The sequence below is a fragment of the Ostrinia nubilalis genome, chromosome 21 (assembly GCF_963855985.1).
Source record: "Ostrinia nubilalis chromosome 21, ilOstNubi1.1, whole genome shotgun sequence".
NCBI lineage: Eukaryota > Metazoa > Arthropoda > Insecta > Lepidoptera > Crambidae > Ostrinia > Ostrinia nubilalis.
In genome coordinates this window covers 7,731,542-7,757,563 of record NC_087108.1, presented here as the reverse complement: position 1 = coordinate 7,757,563, position 26,022 = coordinate 7,731,542, and the positions used below count along the sequence as shown (strand labels likewise).

At 35.9% G+C, this 26,022-nt stretch overlaps 1 protein-coding gene and 1 long non-coding RNA gene across 2 annotated transcripts in view; both read right to left on the bottom strand.

Moving 5' to 3' along the window:
- LOC135082458 (small G protein signaling modulator 2-like) overlaps positions 1-3,620 on the bottom strand; it is a 33,457-nt gene extending 29,837 nt beyond the window's left edge. The window contains exon 1 of the mRNA XM_063977254.1: positions 3,432-3,620. Within this exon, the coding sequence (XP_063833324.1) occupies positions 3,432-3,620 (189 nt within the window). The remainder of the gene's footprint in view (positions 1-3,431) is intronic.
- A 3,214-nt stretch (positions 3,621-6,834) lies between these two features.
- LOC135082272 (uncharacterized) lies at positions 6,835-25,767 on the bottom strand. The gene is made up of 3 exons (XR_010259380.1): positions 25,562-25,767; positions 13,510-13,622; positions 6,835-6,898 (listed from the first exon to the last, which is right to left on the bottom strand). It is a non-coding gene; the product is annotated as an uncharacterized LOC135082272 (long non-coding RNA).
- Positions 25,768-26,022: the final 255 nt, after the last annotated feature.

Genomic DNA, 26,022 nt, shown 5'->3' with positions numbered 1-26,022 from the left:
AGAATAAACCTAACCAATTTTATTTAGATTAAAGGGAAAAATGTAACGAATTTATTTATTTTAGATGTAGGTAAATGGCACCAAGAGAATAGTTAAAGGTTATTCCTAGGTTCAAAGTAGTTCTATCTAATGTGGTATGGTAGATTTGTAGCGGTGTAATTATATGTCTGGTGACATTTAGACCGGCCACCGTCCCTTAAGGCTAGTAAACTAAAACAACAAATCCGTTCAAAACATAATGGCCAGACACTACATTGCTTAAATGTTTGGTCGTATAATAGTCTGGAATTGGAACAAGTTTGCTATTCTTCTGCAAACTTGTTCCAATTCCAGACTATTCTATTAATTATTAATACAAACGCCAAATAACGCTTTATCCTAGAATGTGCTAGCTGTCTATAAAATATCAAAGAAACTTTGGAACATTTTGACAGCGGCTGAAAAGTTCGTCATTGTTCCACGACTGAAAGCAAATTAGCGCAGTTGTTATGTAAATCTGAAACTTCTGATGGATATGAAATTTTGTAATATGCTTTATGCCGAGAGTCGAGAAATTGTACGTGGCTTTCTGAAAAAAACATAGGTATAAATATACACTGGCTGGACTCGTATGATTATTTATTAATAATTAAAAAAAAGCTTTCTTAAATATAATTCATTATATTTTTAGTGCCAATAATAGTATAGAGATGACAGAAGGGTTGCCTACCCTGTTCTGTAGCAATTTAAGTAGTTTTATTAAGGGCAAATATACATTTTGTTGACTAATTGCCCTCATTAATCTGAATCTGATGCATGTGGTATCGACAGTTTAGAATTTAGACTGTTGAGTTTTAATACAGCATAAATGTCACTTATTGCCTGTGGTCAACAAGATATCTACACACGAGTCTATTCAGGAATTATTTTGATTGATAGGTAAGTAATGAAAGTAAATAAACCTACGAATACATAAACTATTTCCCCATACGCACCCTTATCATAATGGCGTCCTCCCTTTGGCGGAGACTTTATTAGATAGTGCGGAGTAATGGAAGTGGGAAACTATTCCTTTGACAACAGACATGGGGCGAAGCTATATTGATTCGCTGCCATATATTAACATCTCATAGTCATAAAAGTAAAAAAAAAATGTAGGCTGCCTAAACTGCTTATTAAATTAACATAAGTCCGGATTTTTAGAGTTTGCCATCACCAAAATAAGGATACAAAAACCTTTATCAATTCACCACACGAGCACGTGCTTGTAAGCTTTTAAATTTCAAGCAAATATGAACGTGACCTTAAAACTCTGGAAGGACAATTAGTTTTCCCAATTTAAAACTTTTCCTATTCCAAACTGTAGGTACAGCGACAACACAGGATTTATTTCTGCAAAATAGCACCTATTTCATGTAACGTAAGATACCACAGTGTTTAGCTGATGTGCCGTCAGTTTTACAGATAACAGCACATCAGACAGTTATACATTTTGCCATAATCACCCCTATTACAAGTACATAAGAGCTCACAGTATTTACCTTGATGTGCTGTCCTACATAGTTTGAGCGTGTTTGTTGTGGATGCATATCCACGATACGCGTCGCAAATGCTAAAACATGCATAACCTCTCAGATGCCAGCTGTGAGCATGAGCTTGTGGAATGCACTGGTGACATTATTTATTTACCCGCGGCTTCACCCGCGTGAAGTCTGTTACAGAAAGATACTAATCCTGGGTAATCAAAAGTCTATGTTCTATGGCAAACATATTGACAGACTTTTCCGACCTAGACTTTCAAAAACACCGGTTAAGGTTAAAGTTATAGTTACGGTAATACAACTCAGCTGTAAACCTTCCTCATAAATCACTCTAAATATTGGTAAAGCACTTAAAGAAAAGTAGATATTAAAAGCTTGCTTACTTTTCTTTTTGTAGTTTTGCATATTATATTTAAACCTGACGACAAAATGTACAGCAAAACACTGAATTCCGTTTGACTGTTCTCGTAGAGTCACAATCACTAGAAAGTTTTAAAATGTTCTTGAGATATTCTCTTCATTTTCAATTTTCAAAACGAATTACTTTTTTCCTGCTAAAATTCCTGTTTCTAAAACTAATTCGGTTTTAACAATAAGGCCTACCAACATTTATCCTATACTAAGAGAGCGGTAATTATGCGTAATTTAAATTAGAAAACTCCCAAGATGGACGTTAAGGGACCGGAACGTTTTTTTAATTTAATGAGCCAAGAAATAGGGCGTTTTTTTAGGCCTTCGAGACATTTGCGTTTCCATTTTCTCGCTACGAGATGACATACACCTTCGTGGAAAAACGTAGGTACTTACCGACTTTTTAAGAGAAAACAAGTGTTTTTTATGATTTCTTTATTTCTAGCGTTATTTTACTTTGTATGTAACGAATGTGATTGGCTGGTAAGTAACACTCATCTTTTTTATTTTTCTTTGCAAGAAACTTAGCCCTCAATTGAGTTTTGTTATAGGGCAACCTACGAAAGAGTTACAAGCTAGAAATTCCTTAGTCCTCTTGAATAAGCTAGAGTTGACCAACTGAAAGTTTCTTAAAAAAACTCTTTTATTCAATGTTTTAATTTTACTACTTACAAGTGGGAATTCAGACCTTTTAATTTAAAACGAAATATAATAGTAAAATACTTTATGGTGCAGTCTAAATTACGTTAACTCGATCTCGATTGATTTTCTGCCTTCTTCTTTTTCTTCTTCTTCTTTTACTTTTTTTTTATTCGGACATCTAGTAGGAGGAGGAGTGTTCCACCACCGTCTCAAGTCAGGGTATTCAGTCGACTGAGCCAGCTTTGGATCGTTTAGAGCCGCACAAACCGCGCAAACGTTGTCTGTTATTGGATTGTGGTATGTATAATGCTGCCTCCATATAAAATATCGATAGTACAGGTTGATATTTTTCATTAGCTTGACCATAGTACTTGCCAAACGAGCAGGCACTGAGTCGCGAGCGTTCAAATAGGAACGTGGCGGTAGGAATCTGAAATAAAACTAGATAATTTAGACTTTTTTGTACCTATTAAGTACTAAAGAGAAGTGAAGTGAGAATACCAACTGAAAAACAAGCCATTGATTATAGGCCTGGGTAGTAAAATTAAAACATTTGCACAGAAGTCTATGATCAAACAAAAGTACTTATTTAGATCATTACCTGGAATAATTAGCACCGCCAAAAACTATTGGAACCGCATAGTGCTGCAGTGGTCTCAAAATCTCATCAGTGACGTAATCTTCAGCGATAGACTCCTCATAAGCCAGATAGAAGTAATAATTATTCTTCAATAAACTATTACAATCGTCGTCTGATCCACATTTCAAACGTCCACACTTTCCATAGACGTCTACACTATACCCATAGCTCTGAAGTTGTTGGTGCAATGCATTCGCCAGTATCTCCCTTAGACTTACTGAATCGCATTTAGAAGGGAACCACGCTACAGCTTTGGTCTTATTTTTAAGAAGTCGAAGAACTTCATTATCAAAGTCATCCGTATTTTCTTTCCAATGCATATTTATCTTCGGACCCACTACATTTCCTGACTTGTCTCGTATTTGTATGTACGGCAATGGTACATCAGAATTCAACTTATATGTCATAGTCCAGTTAAAAAGGTAGTCGAATTTGAAACTACAAACTGGAGTAATGTGCGCTGACTCCAGATTAATGTAGACATATTTTTGGTGCAATGACATATGGGTGGCTCGAGGGCGGTTATCAGAAGCACTTCTATATTTAGTTACCTTTGCTCCGTGTAAAGCAATCGCATCGAACCAGGAAAGATCTCTGAAATAATTCCTATTGGAAGTCACAATGCAGTTCTGGAATGAACAGTTGTATTTTGTAAAAATACCCTTTTCGCGAAGCAATTTAAATGGACGATAGTCGCACTTTGACCAAAGCAGTAGATATTTAGCTGGTAGGTGTTTATAGAAACCAGCACTGGTATTATAATTTTCTAACAGTATCTTTGATAAAAAGAAGAATGGAGGCAGTACTTGACGATAGTCAAAAAATATCCATACGATGAAAATAACGGTGAATAGTTTGAGCATAAGTTTACAAAATCTCCGAAAGAAAGCGTAACACATTTTCTTCATTTAACTGTACTGATTTTTAACACATTGACATACTAGGTTAAGGTTTAAAATGCCTTAAAATTTCACCAGTCACATATTTTACAGCGACGATTGAAAATAAATATTTCAAAAAACCTACATCGGACTAGTACTGCATACAGTTTACAAACTAACTGAGCAGTATAAGCAAAAATGTTAAGCATAGCGTAATTAAGGCTGTACTCACACTGGCTGGAATTTATAGCTAGTGTGTTTGTAAATAAGCATTTATTATGGTGAAATAAAGTAACGTGCTGAAGATATTGAGAACAAATTGAGATTAATTCAACATTTAATTGCTAGAGAACTGTGAAGCGAAAAAAAAGTTTTAAACATTTTACGATGTAGATTGTAACCTACTTGTTTACTGTAGTTTTCAAAGTAGGTTCATATTACAAAACCATGAAACGAGGATTGGTAGAACCCAATCATATCAGTCCAAGTTTGTAACTGAATTGAATTTTTAGCTCTGTTTCGTACGATACGTTATTACATCATTATTTACAACAACTTGTATTAGTTAGTATCACTTAGTTTCAACTAAATTTATGTGCTAGATTAATACCAGTGCTGGCTGTAACTGTATAGACGCAGCCTAACAGAAAACAACATTCGACTCCTTTCCGTTGTTATGATAAAAACTAAAGTTTTTGTCATCCCATCCGTTATCAAACCCGGTTTACTCGTACTTTTTCAGTAAAAATCAATCCCCGACATCGTATTGTATAGACGACATGATTTCACATTTCTATTAAGTAGCCATAAAGTAAATAGATATCCACATTATACGATGTATCACAAAAATCGTTTTTGTTGACTTCTTGAAGAGTGTAAGTATTTATTTGTTTTATAAAGTACTCACTGCCTAATGAAACTACATTATTTGCTCTACATACGAGTCCTCCGAAAATCTTTAGGATCACGTGTCATGATATTAAGCAAAATGTAAATTTCCATGTGTGCGTGCTAATGTTGAGTTAGTTCTGACAACTTAATTAGATTTTACATTAATACGGTATGTGGCGGGGAAATGGCCCCAAAGTTTGCTAATTGAATACAACTGGATCGTTCCCCGTTTCAACCGAGATACATTTACCGAACTGTTACTGTTAGTGGTTGCTGAATCCAAAATAAACTTAGTTTTGCCACTAATGCAGATATGTGAATTTGAGACAGACATGTTCAAGGTACAACTATTTCTATTGTATTATAACCCTAAAGTTTGTTTTATTGTTTGTTTGAGCGTGCTAATCTCAGGAGCTGCAGGTTCAAATTGAAAAATTGATTTTGTGTTTGATAGTCCATTTAACAAGGAAGGCTTTCGGCTTGTATCATCACGTTTCAACCAATAGGAGTTGAGCAGCTAAGAAAAACGTTGCAAAATCGGGAAAATTTATTCAAACTACATAGTTTCACACGTAGACGAAGTAATACAAACTATAGTAATAATAGTTTTTTGTTATAATAAACGTGATTTGCCTGCAAAAAGTTAGCACAAAACTGTTGCTAAGCACAAAGACCCGAAACGTGTAAACGCTACATAAAGAGTAACCGCCAGAACAATGGCTGCCAACATCGCGCAGCGACATCAAAGGCGCAATTTACAGGCGCAAATTAATTTCTATCTCCACCCAGTGTGATACAAAAGGGATGAAAAAAAAATTTACTCTTCACACAATTAATAAACTTAACGATATAACGTTAACTACTAATAGTTATAAAATTATAATAGACACTTATTAAATAAATTTTCTTTAAGGCACTTAAATCTATGCTTCCTTTTCAGACTAATTTTAAATTGTACCTAATGTCACTATCGCGCTTTAGAGGATATTACTGGACTTGTTTTACAAAAATAATTATTTCAGTTTCACATTCTTCTTAAATGCTTCTGGGGACTGTTTTAATACAGATCAAGTCTACCAAGTAAAATGATTGCCTGCTTACGTTCGAACTTCTACAAACTCTGAAACTAAGCTTTATACCTAAGTCAGTAATAATTTTGGCTCTAGAGAATAAACTAAATACAGTTTGACATATTCGCCAACCAACTTCGGAATGTAAATTATACGGTCATAATTTACAACTTTGTACGTGTAGGTAAGTAATATGTTACACCTTCGGGGGTGCCTTGAACAATATTGTTTGTATTTTCGTATTTTGATTGAAGATTTATTATTTTATTGCCCGCATATTTCACGCTATACAAGTAGGTGATTACTTAATTATTTAATAGTATCACAACTATGTAGATATTCTTCTCAAAATGTATGTAAATGTATGTCCAATAGCGACTTTATGGACCAACGAATTTATACATCTTGCAGAGCTATAAGAGGGTATCCTCACGGCCATAACAAACAGCCATCAAACCATAGCTTCCTTCATGAAGAACTACCCTATCTTCCTACTACTTTCACAATATTCCTGCCACTAGGGTTCCTTAGCAATCTTATGGAACAGAGTGATGGAACTGGTCTTGCAGAACCCAATGGCCCTTCCTTCGTTTAAGGTGGTCACTCACACTAAGCAGCAGTCCTCGTGATGAAAAAAGACGGATCGCCTTTTCTTCCTAACCATACAATATTTCTGCCACCAGTACTTACCTTAGCAATCTTATGGAGCAGAGCAGTGGTAGAGCTGGTCTTGAAGAGCCCGAGGGCCCGGCGCCGCAGCCCCTGCCCAAGGCAAGCCTCCACAGCTCCGCAGAGCGCCGTCACTCCGCCGCTGTCCTCATGCACGAACTTGCGTGTCACCGCCTGCAACAAGGTCTTGGAATCACTTGGATATTCTGATATTTTACAAAGTAAGTTGTACCAAAACCTCCGGAACGTAACACATACTTTTCTGAAAACCGTATAGAAATAGGTTCAGCCAAACGCAAAACAATCGCGGATATTCTAACATATACAAGTCAAAACTAAAAGCCTCCTTTTTAAGTCAGTTAAAAACGGTAGCATAGTCATAAAATAAATATACCTACCTAGCGGAATATATTTATGAGCGTAGTAAAATATCAAGCGCCTGTAGACAATGCAACATTGTTTTCCTTTTCACGTCACGTCGTTTGGTATCCTAGCGATGTACGAAGATCATGCTATCAAATGTATAACTATAACTAACTATGTCTATAGGTCCAAACCACTATGTCATTAGGCCAATTCAACCTTAGGCCACAGGTTGAGATTAGCATTTCTGCAATACCGACCGAGAGTTACGTTGACTTATGGTCTGATGACAAACTGAATGTTCTGATATTATAGGCGTCTGATATGACTCAATCGGGAAGTTGGCTTGAAAAGAGAACAGTCGGAAAGTTTACCTCTTAAACCATGTTATGATCTATAAAAGTATACAAAAGCTCCATCAAAAGATATAAGGTTGTAACGGTGACAACCTACCCCGCCTATTCACCACTATTCAAAGCCAATGTAAGGAAACATCAAAAGAAAACAGGATAAACTACATGAATATTTTCCGTGCCAGTTACTCCTTAGGACCAAAGCACACGACGCGTTGCGGCGCGGAGCAGTGTCGCTGCGACGTCTTACATAGAAATATCTGTGGCGGGCACACGAGCGGTGCGGCGCTGCGCTATAGCGCATTACCGTATACGGCGAAATCTTTGCGGTGCTGCGTCGCAACGCATCGTGTGCTTAGGCTCTTATAAAGGTTGATTTATAAAACCCAACGGGCACATTCCGAATCCGTCGCGCCGGAATTCGCTTTCAGATTCTTTGAAGGTTAGAAGGGAAGTGGCTGAGACATCGATTCCAATTTAGGTAAGTAAGTATATGGAAAATTTTAGTTTCTTTTTATTACCTCTTCGGGAATAGATACTGAAAAAAACATTACTAGCGTCATCTTCACTTGAATTAAAAAAAGTCACTGCCTTATTTAAGATACGAGCTTTTACTTTGACCAATCATGGACACATATTAGTGAACCCTTCGAAAGTTATACATATCACGCATCATAATATGAATAAATAGTTGTTGTACGAAAAAGTTTATCTCTCTTACTCTTTCTTACTCTCTATTATTCTCTTTGTAGCTATGCCTTAAATAAAAAAATAAGTATGGATCAAGTTGTTATTTCAAATATTCGATTCTCAGGCACGACATAACGTACCTAAAAGTTAAAAGTGTGAAGTTTTTCATCTCTAGTGCGATATTGCAGCACCTTGTTTGTTGTTGGACTATTCATTAAAATAAAACATACTTACAGCTCCATTTCCTGAAGTTTTCTCAGAAATGTAACTTGCTGAGTTTAAACTTCAACATTTTTCCTAGTTCTTAGAACACTTCTCAGTTTTATTCAGTCAACTTGAGGATACTACGGAGTGGCTAAATTAAGTTTGTTCAAACTCCTCAGCAGCACCTTGAACATTTAATATAAAAGCACCTCTTACATTTCCATTAAGAAGTTTACTTTTTAATCAAGCCTGTTTTAATTTTCCTGTAGGTAGTGCCTTTTACGAGAGAGTATTTTGTCCCCGCAGTGCTTCCTTAATGTACGGGCGACAGCCCATCAAGGTGAACACTGTGGCATCTTAAATTTGCTTGTGTCAGCAGAAACAAAGCTTAATAACATCTAGTAATTTAAGAAAGCCTTTATTTGGCTGCAAAGTAAAGTAATGTTAAAGATTCTAAAGTAAAAAAAAAAAGATTAGTTTAAATGAAGTATCGTTATTAATGTCTTTCTCAGTGAACACAGTGCGAAGAATACTTAAATGCATTTACTTAGATATAAAAGTACATAGAGGGATTAGTACATTTCTAAAGAAATTGGCAACACTGTTAGTTACTTACGTGTTATTCGCGTGAACCCTAATTGGATTACTCCAGTCTGGACCGTGTCTACATCGATCCGTATCACGATCCACGTAATGAATCGCATTACGATGGTATAACATAGCATTTTAGGGTTCTTTTGTAAAGTAATAAAACAGTAAAGTATGTAGTGCTTCTAACTTTACCAGTTGATTAACTTATCTCGTAAGATTAGTAGTAAAAAGTTGTAATTTGAGATCGTTAGGGGTTTTGGGCACTTTCCACGCCATACAAAATTATGTAAATACAAAAATTGCGATAATTATGTATTTGATTTTGTAATGTACAAATTCAATTAAAGTGGTTAGTAAGAGACCAATAAATGCCTTATAGTCCAGTAGAATTAGCTTTTAAATCGGAAATAATTCCTACAAAAGATTTTATTGTTTTAATGGCTTCTTTGGTTGCCCATTAAGACTCTCCTAAGTTTTCGACTTCGACGGAGTTGTGCTTAAGTGGTGGGGGCCCCCGAAAGAGGCATTTTTTCGGTTTTCCGGTTATACCGCGTAAAGGACTTACCCTATCAAAAAGTGGTCTTCGTGACGGTTGAAGAGCACTTAATCCTGCATTGAATAAGACCAAATTCATATGTTTTGGACAAACCGTTCTCGCGCTAAAGTTCGGCAAAGTAGAAAATATACGTATAATTAATGACCCTCTCCACGTCCAATGGTTTGTTACCCACAGGCTTCCAAGTCTTGAAAAGGGCCACCTCAACCAGTGTAACCCTATCAAGGCTTACGAGCTTGATGTGCCTATCCTTGTTCGTCCCAGACGTTCCTTAACTGCGGTTGCTGCACCTCTTCCTGGCACTCACCTGAATGACTCTGTGTTATCTACTGTGGCTGCCCCTCTTCCTTGTATCCTCCTGCATGACTACGTTGCCTAGCCGTATGCCTGGTCTAAGGTTCGACGCCAAAAATCAACAACAACAAGTTCATATTAAAACGCTGAAGAGATTTTTGTTTGTTTGTTTAAACGCGCTAATCTTAAGAATTACTAGTTTGATTGAAATCATTATTTTTGTGTTGAATAGCTCATACATTGAGGAAGGCTATAGGATATATACAACCACTCTACGACTAATAGAGGCGAAGCAGTAAAGAAAAATGTTGCAAGCACGGGAAATAGTATTTAAACTATTTTCACTCGTACGAAGTTGATTTTGTGGCGTCGAACCTTGGACCAGGCATATGGCTAAGCAATTAAATCGTACAGGAGGGTACAAGGAAGAGGGGCAGCCACATTAGGTAACACAGAGTCGTTCAGGAGAGTGCCAGGAAGAGGTGCAGCAACCGCAGTTAAGGAACGGCTGGGACGAACAAGGATAAGCGAATCAAACTCGTGAGCCTTGTTAGGGTTACACTGGTTAAGGCGACCCTTTACAAGGCTTGGAAGCATGTGGATAACAAGCCATTGGACGTGGAGAGGGTCATTAATTATACGTATATTTTCTACTTTGCCGAACTTTAGCGCGAGAACGGTTTGTCCAAAACATATGAATTTGGTCTTATTCAATGCAGGATTAAGTGCCCTTTAACCGTCATGAAGACCACTTTTCGATAGGGTAAGTCCTTTACGCGGTATAACCGGAAAACCGAAAAAACGCCCCTTTCGGGGGCCCCCACCACTTAAGCACAACTCCGTCGAAGTCGAAAACTTAGGAGAGTCTTAATGGGCAACCAATGAAGCCATTAAAGCAAAAAAATCTTTTGTAGGAATTATTTCCGATTTAATCAATTTTTGTGTTTAATTCTACTGGCCTATTAACTACAAGTTAATCTTCTTTCACTATGTTAACATTTCTTGCCATTACGCTTCATTTGATGTTAATTTCCTCCATACTGGTCTAAATAAAGGGTTCTCATAAGCAAAATTATCTTCGAAGGTATAATAAGAAGTCACAGCAAGTTGCGGAGTCACGAGTGCCGAAGTTCAAACATGATTGCAATCAACATTAATTTGCAACTTTGGCTCTACATTGAACAATTTGCTATGACAAAGCACCCAAAGTATTTTGTAATGAAATAATGCTGCATTAAGTAACTTTATACAAGCTTTGGGACTCGCAAACTTTTTTAATATCAAACAGAAATATTTGGAACGAAAATTATATCGTGTTTTATAAATGGTGCAGCTGGTAGTCCCATTTATATTGTGAAAAAGTATTATAATATCCGACATTATACCCCGGCGGTTTACCTTCGTTTAGATATTTCATATAATGTACCAAATTTACGGTCGTTTGTTAGAAATAAAAGTAACAATGCTACATGATTGCTATGACGAAATTTCCATTCTTCATAATTTAAGAGCTTTGCTTTGTCGGGTAAACACATTCATTCCAGGACTTTACTCGTATGCTTCTATAATTTTATATGTATTTTCAAAACGGTACCTAACCGTTATGCAGGTTGCAGACCAAGAGCTAAGTTAGTTTAGTTTAGCTCGTACAGCTGACTAAGTTTTCTCTGCAAAGTATACTGGAAATCTGTGGCTAACCTAAACTAATTTAGCTTCTCTCTTGGTCTGTAACCGGCATAACTTTCAGCAATCTTTAGCTAACATTTCTGTTTATCCGAGAATGATCCCCAACATTCTGGCCCGACTGGAAGGAACGAAGGTATTCTAATTAGTATTCCATCCAATGCTCGTTCCGGAGTTCCAGACAGGTGTATTGTCCACTCTCCAGACTCCAATTCAATTTGCCGGGATATTTCGGTCGAGTCTTGAGTTACAACGAATACTTCTAATCTAGTTTATAGCAATCGCGGTAGATTGGGTAATACAAAATGCAAATACTTTGCTTTTTTCCAGACGCAAAGTTTTTTTATTTACTTACCTACTTAGAGGTTCGCGATTTTTAACAAAATCATTAGGATTTTTTTTTTCAATTTGATTGAGTCATGTCCCACACGCCGGCTAGTGAAAACTTGCACAAGATAAAAGAACATTCGAGCTAGTTTTATGCCCGTTTTCACCAACAATCCCTAATTTTAAAGCGACCTTTATGAAATATTAGGTAATACCTAACAGGAATTTCGTTTTCACCAACACATAAGGGACATCTTAGGCCTTATGGGAGCACTTTAAAACAGGGGCCCGATTTTCGGCCGCCTAAGTGTTAGGTGACAGTTATATTGTCAATCACGCTTAAATTCGGCAAAATGGAAACTGAATGAAATGATTTTTTTTTGAAGCTTTTTATGCAATTGAGACAGTGGAAACACTTTTTCACTCAAGTTTATTCAGGCGGCTACATAAAAATATTATAGAGTGAGACAGGATTACATACGGTATAGATAGTAGGTATTGGTCACTCATAACTTATCTCATAACCAAGCTATATTTCTAGCTTCGTTTGTAGTCCCTAGAGCCCTAACAATACCTTATACCTAATTAGATATAATAAAGATTTGATAGGAAGGAGGGCTGCACTAAGGCTTTCTTGGCCTCAGTGGGGGTAAATGAAACACAACGCGGACGGTTGATAGGTATCTGGTTTATTACTGTTATGCTATTGCTATATACAAGATTTACACAATTCAATGTGTCCAGTCCAATGTGCCGTCGGTGTAGAGTGCCTACGATGCACGTTGAGGGTTCATGGGCCAGTCGGCTAGCACGTAGGTCGCGGTCGATGCTGACGTGCTCGTACAGTATCCTTGTGGGCAAGTAAACCAATTTATATTTTTTCCTTGAGGGAAAAATTTTGCTTCATTTCTTTTTTCCATTGTCGTTTTTATCGTTAAATCGCACAAAACTACACACAGAACTCAACAAAATATCTATCAAAATCAATATGGACACATTGTACATTTTTATTTTCATATAATGTGGTGCAGCAGTCATCTTGACATTTACTTTTTTTAAGGCAAAGGAATTACATTATGCACCCAAACCACAGATTACATAATATCCCAAATATCTTTTTTGTCTTTAATAATAACTCAAAAATACAAAAAGACATCAGTTTTGGTCAACTATTTCTTAGTTTTACTTTTATTTCATTTGTTTCTGTGAAATACGTAAGATATTCCCAATAAAATATTTTATCGGAAATTACCGGTTTTTCAAACGTCACTAGGCGCACGAAGAAACGCCACCTGACAAAAGAGTCCCTACTTAGGTTTACTATAGCATGGTGAAAACGAACTTAGGTTAGTGGGCAGTTTAGGCGATCGTTTAACCAAAGTGATGTTTAGTTAGCAAACGCTTAAGGGATTGATGGTGAAAACGGGCATAGTGTTTTAGAAACTTGTAATACTTACCTATTTAGAAATTTACTTTACAACGCACAATTCTACGTCATTCTACGCACAGGTCTACGTGCTTTTTTCAATCCGATTTTCTCTGAACTTCGTATTCCATAAGAAACCGGCTTACGGAAATACTTGTCTCCAATCATAAAAATCAATAAAACTAAAACACCCAATGCTCTAGTATAACTTTATCAATGTTCACTCGAAATTGGCAAAATAAACCTTCTCTGGGAGGTTTATTTCTGCCCAAAAATAAGACTGTGTAGACTGACTGACCTCTTCCATCAACTGCTTGACCTCCTTCTTGACGGCGGCGATGAGGCGGTCCTTCTGCTCCGCGCTGGGGTCAGACGCTGTGGCCGTCGGCATCTCCTCTGAGCCGCTCTCGGCTGTCAACAAACAACAGTTTTTACTTAAATTCAGTGTCAAATTAAACTTAGCTCTTAATTACTAAGTACAACTCGATTTTCCACTGTAGTAGGTACTAATAAAATAAGTAAATGAGCAGATTATTAGAATGAGGCACCTTATGTTACATACCTAGAAGTATTATTTTGCATCAATTAAATTGGAAAATCTGAAAATCTAGTCGAGCGAAAGAAAAAACAAATGAATAACGATATTGGTCGTGGAAAAAAAACGAGAAAGGTTTTCTTTGTGGCCAGTGTCGCGCGACCAAGGAGGCGGTCGCCGCAACAAATAATAAGATTGCTTGAAAAATCGTAAACTGAAAAATTGATGAAAAATTCTGTAATCGTCTGTATCAATTCGACATTAATAATATAACGAACGTAGTTATCTAGAAACACAGAGCAAGACGCGTCGTGAGTACAAACTAAATAATTCGCAATATAATCACTTAAAATCCATTTCAAAGTCATCACAAGTTAGTCAACCCCAACTCAAACGTCCAGTAACTTTGTTTTTACGGCTTAATAAGCTGATGCGCTAATCTTGTTTTCACAAACAACTAGAAACAAGTTACTAGTTGAACGGCCGCGATTTCAAGAGTTCAACTCGTGAGTTTAATCAACTTCTCTCAAAATTTAAAACAATTATAACAATTTAAACTTAATCCAAATTAAATAATTTTCTTGAAGTTTCAAAACCAGTAAAAAAACTGAAGTTAGCGAAACTGAAAAATACAACACTCGAGTGTTTCACAGACAAAAAATAAAAAACAGACAAAATAAACAAGCTGGATTCAAAAGAAATAAATCTCTTTAAAATCCAATACAAAGAATTCTGATTATTTTCCACTTCAACCGGCTATCCTAGATTATCCCCGAAAATCCTTTTTGTGTGACGATATTTTTCTTTTATTCGGTAATCAAGTAATGGTTACTCTTCTGTATTTCTACTGGCTTCGCCGTAATCACCTCAGAGATACTGAGTAATTAAACGAGAACAAAATCCTATCTAATGAAGTATTTTCTCTAGACTATTCTTCAAAGACAAAAGACGGTCGCGCACACCGTCGCCTGGATTATAAAAACGAATTTCAAAACAACTTTGTTTTGACATGGGGCTGTATCTTTTTAATGTTATAAAACTTTGCCCATTTATTTTACACGAACTTGCATTCCTTTGTTATGATTTAAAGGTTATTTTGTATAGAGTTTTTATACCTAAAATAAAATCATTATAAAGTCAAAGTCAAGCATAATATTTATTTGTTTTGAATGTCGGCGGATGTGTAAGGAAAAAAGGAACGAAGTAAGCAAAAAAAGTCTTTGCGATGCCGCGATGTTACTAGAATTATAAAATGTATTATATTATCTGTACTACAATTGAGTAAACATACAGAGTGTTTACCGATGGTATCGACTAATTAAAAACCTTTATTTTAAAAACAGTATTTCAAAATTAATTTGTTTTCAAATCTATTTACGGAATCGCAAATGGGACCATTAGTGAATTACTGTAGGTGTAGAGTCAACATAAACATGATACTCGTTGTGTTGTCCGTTTTTTGTGGCTATCAAAATTAGACTCTGGAATATCTAATAAAATGGCTCTAACATCCTGATGAAGAGCTGCTTGGAGTACCCCGTATTTTTATACATAAAAATCAAATCTAGACATTTTCTAGCAAGTGCGTGCCTGGACCTCTATCGCCCAGTCTCCTTTGAAACTAAATTGAGTTTAACTACGACGGAGGTTTGGTTATTCAAATCCAAATGTGCAAATGCAGAACTCCCACATTAATACTAAAATAGAAATATTAAAATCTTATATCCCACATTAATAATGAAGACTTCTATTTCCGTATCTGCAGTATTAAATGGGGCACTTCACTTGCGTAAATACAAGGCCTGATGACATTAGACAACACCTACCAATGAATCTACAAACATAACTCTTCAATGATTCCTTGTCTAACAAAATACGACTAAGTATTTACATTGCCTTATTTAATTTAAAAAGTGAGAATGTTACAGAAGAACCATTCCATTAAAAGTAAGAAATCCTCCCGTAACCAAAAGTTAACTGATTTCAAAGTGAAATTCGTAGAAAGATCTCGTAGCGTTTCGTAGCTGTTTCATGCTACGAAGTATTTAACTTTCAACCACGTACTTGTCTGAAATATGCCCACTCATTCATCTCTAATTTACTTCACTTGTTCCGGTAAGCGGCGTGGAAATGTTACTTGGAAATAATTCATCATTGACGGAACGTGTACAGGGTGGAAACGATGAGTGATGTCACTCGTTTATTTGATTTCTCGACTCGAGAATTTTTAAACGAATTTTGTGATGCCACCTGGAGGGAAAGTACTCTTAATATTGTAGATAGATTTTTTTTCTCAAAGAAAACAATCTTTTATTTTTGAAAAGTGCATTCAAAGATTTTCAAAAATTTGCTTGTCACACCCGGGAATCGAACCAACTAAAATCTGTTAAAAATGACACCCTGTATTTTTAGTGCATCGATCGTTAGGGTTAAGTATAAGGATGAAATCTCTCTAACAAACTTGATAAATCAAATGAAAGGAAAACCATGAAATCTTAAATTATTTTAATTATGTACAGAAAATTGTATGATATGGTAGTGAATTTTCGAAAAAAATTCGAAAATCTTTGAATGCAATTCTCTTTCTTTTAAAAAATAAAGGAATGTTTTCTTTCAGTAAAATTTTCTATGTACAGTATTAAGAGTACTTTCCCTCCAGGTGGCATTACAAAATTCCACCCTGTAGCCAAGATATCAAAACACAACAAGGTTTCTGATCCTGAACCTGAATATCAGAATTTAGATAGAGCCAGTTTATTCTGTAAGCTATTGAAACCGTTTGACCGTTTGATAGAGCGTGATGCACTTTCAGGATGAGTAACCAGTTTTTCAATATGTATAGTTTGGAAATAATCGAGTGAGATCACTTTATCGTTTCCTTTTCCGATAACTTGAATAGTTTGGAAATAATCGAGTGAGATCACTTTATCGTTTCCTTTTCCGGTATCTTGTATAGTTTGGAAATAATCGAGTGAGATCAATTTATCGTTTCCTTTTCCGATATCTTGTATAGTTTGGAAATAATCGAGTGAGATCACATCGTTTCCACCCAGTATATTGACTACGTTCATGAAAATTCACTACTAAACACGAGTTAATTCTGAATATTACAGAGAAACAGCGTTAATTTGCGCTCGTACTTTGTGAAATGAAACAAACGGCGAATTCAACCACACAAACCCGGCAATTAGCAGAGTGGTTACTTTGTTCTCCCGCTCGATCGAATGCGCTGTCATGTGCAGTTTGCGATTTGTTTTCAAAGCTTTGTAGCGAAACAAATCACGATCAACAATCAGTTCGATAGTATCTGCGCCAAATTATCGTGAGTGTTAAGAGCTCATTTAATTATCTGTCACTCAGTAGGCATAAAACACATCGTATAAGTGGTTACTTTCTTCGATCGAGTTTGCGCTGTCATGTGCAGTTTGCGATTCGTTTGCCAAGCTTTGTAGCGAATAAGTACAATAACGATTTGGCTGTCAATAAATATGATAATGTATTTTTAGTGATTGATTGTGATAGGCTTGTTCTGAACACTACGCTCGTTAGGAACCAGCTAATAGTCAGTTAGCGATATATTGGTTACCGCGTACCTTCTTGTTGTAGTAAAAAAACAATCCTAACGAGTTTTAAAACATAAAAAATCAACTGCCTCAGGTAGGACCCAAATCCACGAACTTTCGTTTTCCGAACAACTTCATTACTACTAAGCTATGTAAACGTGTTTTATAAAATATCTGAAAAAGGTAACCAGATATCTTTGGCCCAGAAGAGCAAAATATTCTTTGAAGTACCTAATCAAGGAATAATATTAGGTGCATTTGGTGTGGTCAAAACCAGCTTCATTCCATGTGATTGAGCTGGCATTGTGCCCATTGGCCTACGATCCGTATGAGGTTGCCAAACTGTAGGTCGGAACTCTTTTTATATTGGAAATGTATTTTTACTATATAAGGTAAATCGTTCAGCTAAAGCTAACACAAAAATGAAAGTTGTATGTTTTGTATTCGAAGTCGAGCGCGAAGCAAACACTGCCGTACCATCCTTTACTGGAACCATTTCGCCGCATTTTCAGGCCCCTATTTGAGAACCTCTGGATAAGACCAGAACGCAGAAATTTTCGTCATCTAGTAAGCTATAATCACATACTTAAAATCCAAAATTTCAAGTCTGTAGGTCATTTAGTTCCGAAGTTAAGCGAAAGCAAAGTTTCGCATTTACGACACTCACTCACTCACTGATAATCATCAAAATAGAACTAGTACTTCCCATAAACTCAGAGAGCTGAAATTTGGTACAGAGTTAGGGTTTAATGGCCACATAAAGGGAAAACTATAAAAACTAGGAAAATCGAAGATCTGGAGTAACACCACATTCATAATCTCAGGCACCGTGGTGTTCGCCTGTATCGCTCACCGCTAGATGGCGCTAGCACTAGCAAGCGGTGTCCAGATTTTTTTCCTTTCTAGAGCCCCCCGTCGATTAAGTTGAATGTTGTGTAATTTGCATTTCGTTGATTTCGTTTATTATATTGTAAGGTTCGCTAAGGTTATGTTATTAAAACAATTCTGATTCGTTGTCCATTTTAAAGGTAGTTGAGTTTATTTGTGTTAAATATCGTAAAAAAATGTCAATAAAACGACGAAAAAAATGTCTACAAAAAGAAGTGAAATCCCACCAAAAACATTCTGTAAAAAACTAGCCAAGTCTCGATGGACCTGCTTGTTTATCTCTAAAAAGTAATGAAATCTAGACAAAGTCGTGCCAAGTCTATGGTTCCTTACTGCAATTTCTTTATTATTATAGTTAATGTTGTGTGACTTGGCCGTTCAACAATCTTATTATTAAGATAATCATAAGTATTATTGAAATACGCAGCTTTATTAAACCTATATAATTGACTGGTTATTGTTGAATCAACGTTTTCCAAGTGGCAATTTTCCATCGTCAATGGGTAGCGGTTCTGGCGACAGATTGGTGCAATGGTGTCATGGAGCACCTGGTTTTGTCACCCTTCAACGGCCAAGTCACACAACATTAACTATAATAATAAAGAAATTGCAGTAAGGAACCATAGACTTGGCACGACTTTGTCTAGATTTCATTACTTTTTAGAGATAAACAAGCAGGTCCATCGAGACTTGGCTAGTTTTTTACAGAATGTTTTTGGTGGGATGTTTACTTTACTCGTTTCATTTAGCCAAGGGTAAGTACAACAACATAATGCTCAAAACTCGATTGTTACTCAATCATAAATTCAAGCCTGAGATTGGATTTTCAATACTTAAACCAATCACAGAACAGAGTTTCGAACATCATTCGTTTTATAAAACTTAGACAACAACTTTGGACGATAAATTCTTGTTTTAATCTTCAAGACTATGAATAGAGTGACATTGATTCATGGAGTCTTTTTGTGTACCATAAAATCGATCTGCCGATCTAAACCTAAAGAATCAATCCAGATAATTCCGACCGTCCTATCTCTACCGCAGCCTCGCCTTGGCACACACATTAATCTCAGAAACGGGCTGAACTTGAAAAAGGTAAGATTAATCGCGTTTCCAGCAGCAACGATTACCGCGGTGGGTATGACAGCTTGAACGATGATCGCGAGCAAGGGCTGTAGGCACAGAAAACAATCGAGGAGCGAAACGGCAATTTCTCACTTTAATTCCAGCAAACCCTTTCTTCTTTGTCAACAGAATTTTGCTTGTTAGAGCTAACAACCATAATATTTTAGGCTCTTCCTAAACACTGTAAGGTAGGGAATAGATAACGACTGTCATACTGGGCTGAATTAGGTAGGTTTTCAGCAGCAACGAATACCGCGGTGGGTATGACAGCTTGAACGATGATCGCGAGCGAGGGCTGTAGGCACAGAAAACAATCGAGGAGCGAAGCGACAATTTCTCACTTTAATTCCAGCAAACCCGGTTAAGGTTGAGATATTTTTCTTTATGTGACAAAATTTACTTGCTACTTGAGCTAACAACCATAATATTTTAGTCGTCTACAACCGCAATTTTTCAAAAGACTTCGAAGAATAATTTCGACATAATCTACATTCTCTACATTATACAAACTGTCAGCCTAGTACACTACGGTAATAGTACATTAGACCAAATTTGAATACATACATACTCCGACTACGTAATACGAGTAGGTACTCGTAGTAACAATCTCCCAAATGAACAGTCAATATCAACATATCATATCTAACAGTAGCATGCAAACATCAAAGACATTGAATATCTATCTTACTCCAATGAACAAAGGATCATTGTCAGATTGTTCATGAGTACAGAGCATATTATAATATTTTACCTCGAATTCCAAACTTTAGTACAAGTCGATTAAAGTGGTAAACAGTTTCCCCATCCCTAAAGAGGTTGGAAAAGTAAGCATAAATTCTCCTTTATGTAACAAGGTCCCAAATATTTTCAAGCACCCATCAATCTTGCTACGTTCGGTGCTCAAGTGGAGATATCAAAATAATATAGAAAGTTATAACTGTATTGCTTACTCTTACTTCGTTGCTATGGCGCTAGAGAGCTCGGTAAATGTTTTACAAGTAATATTTGGTAAACGAGACAACATTCGGGGAATATGAGATTTGTTGAATTGTAATATTAATATTTACGAAATTGATTTGTATACCTATTTCTTTGAATTTCGTTTACACGTGTTAGGTGGAGAAATGATAATATAAAATCAAATAAAACGGGTATTTGTACACCGCTTGTAAATACAAGCGGAGAAAAGCGTATCCTATCCTCTTTAGATTTCTTTATCAAAAAGAAACAGACTATTCTGTTTTATCGCTTAGTAAGCTTTTGGGACTTACCTACTTTCTTATAATATATGAAAAATTCTCGTGTCAGTGTTTGTAAAAGTCCGAAACAGCTTGACCGATGCTTACGAAATATTTAGGTCTGAAAAACCTGAAACTTACCAAAGTTGGTTTATTTAGGAGCAATAAGGTTTTGCTATTAAAAAGAAATAATTAATTAGTATTAAATTAGCTTCGTAACAATTAACTTGATATTCCAGGCAAATAATGGGGCTGTGATCTGTATACTGAACGTGCAACGCAGCTTCAATTACTTACTTCCCTATCTTTCTCATAACTCTACCGATTGTTCTAGAGATCTTTAATTTTAACGAGTGAGGATAACCGTAAATCCTTTCAGAGAATTAAAAAAAAGACATTTCTTAGATGAGATATTGAGTTTAACGATGGGATTTAAAAGAAGCCCAAGGCAAAGTACTTTTAACAAGATCCGGTTTCTAAGACGTTATCTAAAAGATACTTTCTTAAGTAATTACATTGAAAAAGGATGGTAATTAATATTAGATTTAATTTTTCGCTACGCGAACTGTAAACTCATGGAAGAATAGGTAGAGTCGACAACATATCAGAATAATTTTTTTTTGCACATCCGTTCTTACTACTTTTTCATAAGACATAATGTTTACCTTGAGATGCTGTAGACCGTATACTGTAATATGAGACGACACGCTTCTATAGGTACCTACTACGAAATTTTAATGAAATAGTTGAAGAAGGTGGTACCTATATTAATGTTATAAATATTAATGTTTCTTTTAAGATTTCGATACTACATCCAACAATTGATCCAATTTGTATGGAAACTAAAAAACATTAGGTCATTGAACAAAAATTATGATTTTTTTATAGCCCAAGCTGTTCTCCGTCTCCGTTACTACAATAAATAAATAAAAAATAAAAAAACTTTATTTGTAGCCAATTACAATAATAATTATGCATAGACAAAATGAAACGTTAATGACTGCAGTAGTCAAAGACTGTGTAGTACAATAATTCTTTGTTGACCCTAAAACGTATTTTACTAGCATCTAATAACTATTACATAAAATTACGCATCCGGTAAAATACGCAATACAAGTTATACAAGTGTATTCTATCATTGTTATCTCGAACTGAAAAAATGTAGACGAATGACTACGAAGCCGTACAAATTGCTACGAAATTACTACGAAACTAGCGTGGGCGGGACAACTTTCTTCGCGTGCCATTTTTCTGTTACTTTGGCTATGGAAGTGAGGTTATACAGCCTCGAGTGCTCATGGAAAATTATTCTTATCAGTTAACCTACATACTAATGCGGATGTGACTGCGCTGCCGCGATACAATACATAGCCTATCGATTTTAGAACTGTTTTGTTATAAGTAGTTTTGCCCTTGTAATCTATTTTTAAAACTAAAATAGACAATTACCTCTCTTTTATTTGGTCACAAACTAATTACTATCATAGGCTTATTTGCAATACAATTTGTATCGTCTGGTATGTCAACCCATCTATCTAACTTTGCTTTCATCATGAACAGTAAGTCATAAATCAAAATTTAGTTTACACTAACTCGTAGCGCGGAAACTCGAGTAGGACCACTTTGTCAAAGTTTATCGTGGACGTCTGAAAAGGTCCAGAGAGAAATATTGGTAAAATTTCGCCTAGAAAATAATAAATAGTACCCGTTTCTGTAGTAGGCAATCGGGCCAGCAACACGCTTGATTTGACAAAACTAATGGTTCCCTTGACATAACGACATCTGTTGGGTCGGCCAGTTTAATAAAAAGTAGTAGTGATAAAGTAAAATATTGTCAGTTAAATACATTCTGTCAAGAGTGCGACCTTGGCCTTGGCAAAATCGGCATTTGGAGCGTTATTCAACTAGACTAGTAAAATAATGTAATGTTACAAAAAGTATAGGGGTGGTTCCGAATCGGGTCTCGATCTTTTTACTTATTTTTTCAAACATAATATTTTAAATCTACTATATAAAAATAAGTCGGGTTTTCCTTCCTGACGCTATAAATCCAGAACGCACCAACCGATTTCCACGGTTTTGTTTTTGTTTTTCGTTGAAAAGGTCTCGGGCTCCGTGAGGTTTATAGCAAAGAAAATTCAGGAAAATTTAACAAACGAAATTCCACGCGGGCGAAGCCGCAGGCGGAAAGCTAGTTCTGTTATAAATATTCAGATCTGAGTCACCCTTTAAAGGCTCGTTCATTTTATTTAAACAACTTTTATTAATCTGTGGTGAAGTGGCAATAAAAGAGTGTTTATTGTTAAAAAAAATGAATATGAGCGATTTATTCGTGCGTACATTAAGCGAGGCTCTTATAAGACACTTTTCTGATAACCATATTCGTGAACAAATCCTTTGTGCTGCCAAAATTTTAAAATTAAATTGGCGCTCGCGGTTTTGTAACTCTTATAAGAAACGATTCTAAAAGCTTTTTATGGGCTACGAGTAGGTATTACTGCCGTGGGCTTTCGCAGCATTATTAGGACTTTAATATGAGAGCCCGCCTAAGGGCCTTACGACCCGTATGGGGCATGATCCTCAAATAAGGCGTTAGTAAGGACGTTAGTTGCCGGTAGAGAAATATATTATTAACACTTTTAAGTATGCTAGTCTGTGCATAACACATGCCTGGTAGGTATTCTTATTTTAGATAGTGTGTTAGGTTAACTCTAAGATAATGCCTTTAGACAATAAGTTCATATTTTGTACACTGTTTTTTATAATTGTGCAATAAAGTTTCAAGTAAATAAAAAATACTTTGGTACAGGCGTGATACGTACAAACATACTTTCGTACTGTATTACTATAATATCCTTGATAGATCAACGAACCACAAGGTAGATTCTTATCCAAACGGCTATTTACCTCTTCGCCTCTATTGTTACAATGTCAATATGGCGACGCGGACAAAACACCCATTAAAAGATCCACCATCTGACCCAAAAACAGTCAGAAAATTGGACTACACGAGTAATAAAACGGAGACAAGTGTGTCAAAAGCTCGACGGCCTTTGTAAACGTGATTGCTTGATATATCTCTACAGCTACATATATACATACCTTAGTTAGTAGTTAGTACCTACCATGTACCAACCAGTAGGGGAGAGTTCGGTATATTGTACCGCCGGGTAAATTGTACCACCCTCATATTTCGTAAAGTATTTATTGAATGTCTGTAACTGCAACACTCAGCGATACACAACTAAAATCAATTAATATCGGCCATGTGGTTTTTGCCGTGACAACAAACACGTGTGTTTTATTTTGAAAAGTATTTTTTCATTGTTTTCAAGTAACTTTTGACAATACATGTTTAGTTTGTAATTTTGTTAAATTTAATCACAGGATGTTTCTAATATATTATTTAGGAGCGTAAATTAGTGTGGATTACAATTATTTGAAACATTTTTCGGTATTTATAAGCTATATTTTTTACCAATTTTTTAAAAGCACTATCACCTAGTCGGCTAAATTGTACCACATCAAGTTGTATGGAACTTTACCAAAGGATTTTGAAATTTTTTTTAGTAAATTATATTTTGATGTTATAATAGCGTAGTTATGTTTGACTAACAATAAATGAAAGCAAAAGACTGGCAAAGTAGATTAGGTACAAGTGTGCGTTACGATAATTGGAATTACAAAACTTGTACTCAAAATCGTGATAACGTGTAAAACAATATCGATTGTCTATGTTATTAACTACTGTTCCTTTTCGTTTCCTAATTTGTTAAGAATGTATCGTATAATATTTTGCCATAGTTTTTTTATATGCTTGAAATTTATTGAAATCCAATTTAGTAACCCTGTGGTACAAATTATCGAACCGGTTGGCTAAATTGGACCGAAGCTCTGAACTCGTACTTTGTTGATTTGTGCTAAATATACAACAATCATGTTAAATAATACTTATGAAATAGTAAGTTGAATAATGTATCTTTTATTATATACCATGGACATAAGCAAAAACAAAAGAAAACTATGTGTAAAATGGGATTGAAAAAAACTGGTCCAAATTAGCGGACTCTCCCTTACATACAACTTCAATGCTAAGTAGGAAAGTAATATCAGTGCATTAGAAGTACGAGTAAGTAATTCAGGTATTAATTGTAAATACCTACCATTTATTTATTTTTGCTCTTTTTGGTGTCCCCAAGGCGTGATGGACCGTTTATTTAGATGACTATTTTGTTTTTATTATTTCAACTTCAACCAGTAGGTATACGAACCCAAATAAGTATAGTCGTAAACTGGGACTTACGGACTAGAACTCGTTTATCTAAGTTCGTGGGGTACGGTTCATTAGAAAAACTAAATTAATACAGACTGATTTCGGTGATTTTGCGTAAAGATAAAGAACGATAATTTCCAAAGTTCTACGCATTATTATCAACTAAACGAAGTTTTAGCATTTAAACTGAACCATCATATCTACAACTAAAGTAAGTTTACCGTTAGTGAAGTAGAGATAGCCCGCAACAAGTGTGGAATACGTAAATAGATCGTTAACCATGGTTCAACTTGAACAAATTAGCATGTGAAACGAAAATTGTGCAGATAGTATGCAATTTAAGTTAGAAAACAACATTAAGTAGATGCTTCGTAAACGAAAAATGTGGAATAAAAACTAAATAAAACTTAATTAATTTCAGACATACCAAATCCTCACAAAACTGAAATTGACGTTCAAACCAAAAAAATTATAGATAATGAAACTGGTATTTTTCCAAATTAAGTTTCCAAAGTCGTTCTCGTTATCTCTAATACCATGAAAACAAGATTACAAACAGTCGCTCACATGGCCATTTCTCGCCCACACTCGCTGTTATTATCTCAAACAAACTTACAAGCTGCCCTAAAAAGCCGACCTTCCACATCACATTTGCATAAAAATCGCACACAATCCAAATAACTTAAGAAAACAAAACTGTTATCCCACGAGAAAAAGTTGAACCTTACCTTTATTCAGGGCGGCCATAGTAGTTTTCCTCGCGCGGGGAGAGTTGCATTATTTTCGCGGGAAAACACTCACATTTTCCACTGACACCGTGTAAAACGCGTACGGAACGTCTGCGGTTTGTTTTAAACGTGTTTGTAATGTCAGTGATGGATTCAAATGAGTTGTTTTGTGGAAAAATCGATGAGCGCCGCGCGCACCGCCCGCTCCTAGCGAATGATAACACCCGGTCGCTCGGTACAACTTTATGTACAAATACAATATAGGTATAGCTCGGGGCTCCGAGTAGAGTTAGCTGGTCTCTAAGATTGATGGTCGTGTGGTAGGTATCCGTACCCCCCGGTGATTGTTGAGTCTAAAAAGACTAATGCCCGTTTCCACCATCAATCCCTAATTTTTAAGTGACCCCTATGGTAACACATAACAGGAATTTTGTTGTCATAGGGGTCACTTAAAAATTAGG